At 40.7% G+C, this 5,965-nt stretch overlaps 1 protein-coding gene across 1 annotated transcript; it reads left to right on the forward strand.

Moving 5' to 3' along the window:
- The first annotated feature begins 3,814 nt into the window (after positions 1 to 3,814).
- LOC123245610 (solute carrier family 23 member 2) lies at positions 3,815 to 5,764 on the forward strand. Its single transcript, XM_044674559.1, has one exon. It carries the CDS (start codon positions 3,815 to 3,817, stop codon positions 5,762 to 5,764), a length of 1,950 nt encoding a protein of 649 aa, XP_044530494.1.
- The last annotated feature ends 201 nt before the right edge of the window (positions 5,765 to 5,965 follow it).

Here is a 5,965-nt window from a genome sequence, read left to right on the forward strand (position 1 = left end):
TCAAAACAACTCTGAGGTATCACCTCACACCTAGCAGAGTGGCTAAAATGAAAGAAGGGGAGAGTAATGAATGTTGGAGGAGATGTGGCAAAATTGGGACATTAATGCATTGCTGGTGGAGCTGATCCAGCCATTCTGGCTGGCAATTTGGAATCATGCTCAAAGGGCTATAAAAGAATGCCTGCCCTTTGATCCAGCCATATCATTGCTGGGTTTGTACCCCAAAGAGATCATAGATAAACAGACTTGTACGAAAATATTTATAGCTGCGCTTTTTGTGGTGGCAACAAATTGGAAAAGGAGGGTATGTCCTTCAATTGGGGAATGGCTGAATAAACTGTGGTATATGCGGGTGATGGAATACTATTGTGCTAAAAGGAATAATAAACTGGAGGAGTTCCAGGTGAACTGGAGAGACCTCCGGGAACAGATGCAGAGCGAAAGGAGCAGAGCCAGAAGAACATTGTACACAGAGACTGATATACTGTGGTAAAATTGAATGTAATGGACCTCTGTACCAGCAGCAATTCAATGACCCAGGACAATTCTGAGGGATTTATGGTAAAGACACTACCCACATTCAGAGGAAGGACTGCAGGAGAGGAAACATATAAGAAAAACAACTGCTTGAACACATGGGTCGGGGTGGACATGATTGAGGGTGTGGACTCGAAACTACCACATCAATGCAACAACCAACAATTTGGAAATTGGTCTTGATCAAGGACACATGACAAAACTAGTGGAAATGTGCATCGGCCATGGGTGGGGGGAGTGTGGGGGGCGAAGGGGAAAGGAGGAGCATGAATCATGTAACCATGTTAAAAATGAATATTAATAAATGTTTGAAAAAAAAGCTAGTAGAAATAATCAATAACTTTAGCAAAGTTGCAGGATACAAAATGCACATAAATCACCAGCATTTCCTTATATTTCCGACACATCACAGAAGCAAGAGTTAGAAAGAGAAATATCATTTAAAATAACAGACAATATAAAATACTTAGGAATCTATCTACCAAAACAAACACAGGAATTATATGAATACAACTACAAAACACTTTCCAAACAATTAAAACTAGATCTAAACAATTGGGAAAACATTGATTGCTCATGGGTAGGATGAGCTAACATAATAAAAATGACCATTCTACCCAAATTAATTTACTTATGTAGTACCATAACTATCAAACTACCAAAAAACTTTTTTACTGAATTAGAAAAAACTATAACAAAGTTCATTTGGAAGAACAAAAGATCAAGAATATCAAGGGAAATAAGGAAAAAAACGTGAAGGAAGGTGGCCTAGTAGTACCAGATATTAAACTATACTATAAAGCAGTGGTCATCAAAACAATATGGTACTGGCTAAGAGACAGAAGGGAGGATCAGTGGAATAGACTTGGGGAAAGCAACTCAGCAAAACTGTGTATGATAAACCCAAAGAGCCCAATTTTGGGGACAAAAATCCACTATTTAACAAAAACTGTTGGGAAAATTGAAAAACATGGGAGAGATTAGGTTTAGATCAACAGCTCACACCCTACACCAAGATAAATTCAGAATGGGTGAAATACTTGAATATAAAGAAGGAAACTGTAAGCAAATTAAGGGAACACAAAATAGTATACTTGTCAGATCTCTGAGAAAGGAAAGATTTTAAAACCAAGCAAGAGTTAGAAAAAATTACAAAATGTGAAATAAATAATTTTGATTATATTAAATTAAAAAGTTTCCTCTGTGTTTCTACTCTCAGAGTCCTTCCTCTGAATGTGGTTAGCGTTCTTTCTCATAAGTCCCTCACAATTGTCCTGACTCATTGCATTGATGCGAGTAGAGAAATCCATTACATTCAATTGTACCACAATGTTTCAGTCTCTGTGTATAATGTTCTCCTGATTCTGCTCCTTTCACTCTGCATCAATTCCTGGAGGTCATTCTAGTTCACACGGAATTCCTCCAGTTCATTATTCCTTTCAACACAATAGTATTCCATCACCAGCAGATACCAAAATTTGTTCATCCATTCCCTATTCAAAGGGCATCCCCTCATTTTCCAATTTTTTGCCACCACAAAGAGCACAGTTATAAACATTTTTATACAAGTCTTTTCCCTATGATCTCTTTGGGGTATAAACCCAGCAGTAGTATGGCTGGATCAAAGGACAGGCAGTCTTTTAGCGCCCTATGGGCATAGTTCCAAATTACCATCCAGAACTGCTAGATCAATTCACAACTCCACCAGCAATGTGACTTTGGATACATATGAATTATAATAACGTAGAGTATAATTGTCAGAAATCTCTTAAGTTATCCATAGAAGCCAGTGGTTCTCATTCCAGAACTACTGTACAAGACATTACATCATCCTCCCTAGAACAACTGATATGCAAACATTGAATGCTAATATGCAACCCAGCTGATCACACTCCTAACCCTTTCCCCTGCTTAAACATCTGGAACCCCTGTTCCTGTTTAACAGCACTTCATCCCCTTTCTGCATGTGGCTATAATCTTTTTTTTTTTTTTCAATTTTAAACCCTTAACTTCTGTGTATTGACTTATAGGTGGAAGATGGTAAGGGTAGGCAATGGGGGTCAAGTGACTTGCCCAGGGTCACACAGCTGGGAAGTGTCTGAGGCCGGATTTGAACCTAGGACCTCCTGTCTCTAGGCCTGGCTCTCAATCCACTGAGCTACCCAGCTGCCCCCTGGCTATAATCTTTTAAAAGCACTGTTCATAGCTCCCTCAGCCAGGGGTTTCTCCCTCTGGGGGAAATTTTGCCCTACTTTTTCCTCTCAATAATTCCCTTTGATTTTGACAAATTTGTTTTCAAAAGAAAGACAAGTCAGGATCTTAATTCTATCATCTAATTGAGAGGTGAGGACCTAAATTAGGATGGTGGTCATGGAAATGGAGAAAGGGTCGGATAGAAGAGGTATCAGTGGAGTCAGGAATGCCAGTGCATGAATCGATAATTTAGGATACGAAGAATATCTTTACCTACAAGACAAAAAATTAATAAAAATGTCCTAGTTCAGGCAAAGTTTTGTAAATTAAAAATATCCACAATTCATAAATACTTAAATAATACTCCATTGCTTACTATAACCCAGGCAGATAAAGGTTTGAAGAAAAGGCCACTGTGGTATACTTGGGAAATTTTAGGGTCAATATTTCACCCATGTCATCTACTGCAAAGCTATACCTGCTGCCTACCTCTTTCTCCAGAATCATGTCCATTTAAATCATAGTGCAGGACATGGATGGTCTTCCATGAAAATAAAGAATATTTAATTCCTTTAAAAATAATTTTATGGGGCGGTGGCGGCTGGGGGAGGGCTGGGGGGTTTGGCTTCCCCGCGGCCTCCCCCGCGGCCTCCCCCGCCTCCTGCCCTCCCCTCGGCGGCGCCATTTTGCAGGCGGCAGCAGCAGCGGCAGCGGTAGCGGCAGCAGCAGCAGCGCCAGCGGCAGCAGCGGCTACTGAAGGCGGTGGAGGTGGAGTAGGAGCAAGAGCAGAAGCAGGTTGGGGAGGAGACGCGGCTCCAGCTCCGGGAGAGACAGCTGCGCGGCCGCCGGCAGCCCGGCCCAGACAGGAGAAGCGGAAAACTGACAGAATATAGAGTTGCGCATCATGATGTAGTAGAAGGTCCTAAGAAGTAATGCTAATGGAACAAGATGCTTCTCTGAGGATTTAGCAGTTCAGACTTTGGAAGAGCTGCTCTCTGTATCTATCACATTCCACACATAGTTATCCTATAAGCCCTATCCACTGGAACCAAGCTGCTCTGCAAACATTTGTTTTCTCTTAATAATGGGTATTGGCAAAAATACCACATCAAAGTCAGTAGAAACTGGAAGCTCTACTGAGGGCAAATATGAAGATGAATCTAAGCATCCTGCTTTCTTCACTCTTCCGGTGGTGATAAATGGAGGAGCCACATCAAGTGGCGAACAGGACAATGAGGACACTGAGTTAATGGCAATCTATACCACAGAAAATGGCATAGCAGAAAAGAGTTCTCTTGCAGAGACATTGGACAGTACTGGAAGTTTAGATCCCCAGAGAACAGATATGATTTATACAATAGAAGATGTGCCTCCTTGGTATCTTTGTATATTCTTAGGACTACAGCACTATCTGACCTGTTTCAGTGGTACCATAGCAGTGCCCTTCTTGCTGGCTGATGCTATGTGTGTTGGATATGACCAGGGGGCTACAAGTCAGCTTATTGGGACCATATTCTTTTGTGTGGGAATCACAACTTTGTTACAGACAACTTTTGGATGCAGGCTACCTCTATTTCAGGCCAGTGCTTTTGCATTTTTGGCACCAGCTCGAGCTATCTTGTCTCTGGATAAATGGAAATGCAATACTACAGATCTTTCAGTTACCAATGGAACAATAGATTTATTGCATACTGAACATATTTGGTATCCAAGAATACGAGAGATCCAGGGTGCCATTATCATGTCTTCATTGATAGAAGTTGTAATTGGCTTCCTTGGCCTGCCAGGTGCTCTGCTAAAATATATTGGACCTTTGACTATTACACCAACAGTGGCTCTGATTGGTCTCTCTGGTTTCCAGGCAGCAGGAGAAAGAGCAGGGAAACACTGGGGCATAGCTATGCTAACTATTTTTCTAGTATTGTTATTTTCTCAATATGCCAGAAATGTTAAATTTCCTCTCCCTATTTACAAATCCAAAAAAGGATGGACTGCCTACAAATTACAGCTTTTCAAAATGTTCCCAATAATCCTGGCTATCTTGGTATCCTGGTTACTGTGCTTCATATTCACTGTGACAGATGTCTTTCCACCTGACAGCACAAAGTATGGGTTCTATGCTCGTACAGATGCTAGACAAGGCGTGCTTTTTGTGGCACCTTGGTTTAAAGTTCCATATCCATTTCAGTGGGGACTTCCAACTGTTTCAGCTGCAGGGGTTATAGGAATGCTCAGTGCCGTGGTTGCTAGTATTATAGAATCCATCGGTGATTATTATGCCTGTGCAAGATTATCTTGTGCTCCACCACCTCCCATTCATGCAATAAATAGAGGAATTTTCATTGAGGGGTTATCCTGTGTTCTTGATGGTATATTTGGTACTGGAAATGGCTCCACTTCATCAAGTCCCAATATTGGAGTTTTAGGAATAACTAAGGTTGGCAGCCGTCGTGTTATTCAGTATGGTGCAGCTTTAATGCTCATGCTTGGAATGATAGGGAAATTCAGTGCACTGTTTGCGTCCCTGCCAGACCCTGTGCTTGGTGCCCTCTTTTGCACACTCTTTGGAATGATCACTGCTGTTGGATTATCGAATCTTCAATTCATTGATTTAAATTCTTCCCGTAATCTCTTTGTCCTCGGATTTTCCATTTTCTTTGGACTTGTTCTTCCAAGTTACCTCAAGCAGAATCCACTAGTCACAGGGATCACAGGAATTGATCAAGTGTTAAATGTTCTTCTCACCACAGCAATGTTTGTAGGTGGATGTGTTGCTTTTGTTTTGGATAATACTATCCCAGGTACTCCTGAAGAAAGAGGAATACGGAAATGGAAGAAAGGAGTCGGAAAAGGGAGTAAATCACTTGATGGCATGGAATCCTATGATTTGCCATTTGGCATGAACATTATCAAAAAATTCCGATGCTTTAGCTATTTACCTATCAGCCCAACCTTCATGGGTTACACATGGAAAGGTTTCAGGAAAAGCAGCAACTGCAGAAATTCAGATGAAGATTCAGAGGCTACTGTATAGCCTTAGTTGAAATTCTATTATCTAGTTGTAGTAACAGATGTATTTGAAGTTCTTTGCTGATTAATAAGCATTAAAATATATGTTTTGTAAAAAAAAAAAAATAATAATTTTATGATTTATTTTGAAAAGGACCTCCCCGTTTACCATACTTTTTGGGCAAGTTTTATCTACAGATAGAAATTAAAACTGTAATCACAGATT

The sequence above is a fragment of the Gracilinanus agilis genome, chromosome 4 (assembly GCF_016433145.1).
Source record: "Gracilinanus agilis isolate LMUSP501 chromosome 4, AgileGrace, whole genome shotgun sequence".
NCBI classification, from domain to species: Eukaryota; Metazoa; Chordata; class Mammalia; order Didelphimorphia; family Didelphidae; genus Gracilinanus; species Gracilinanus agilis.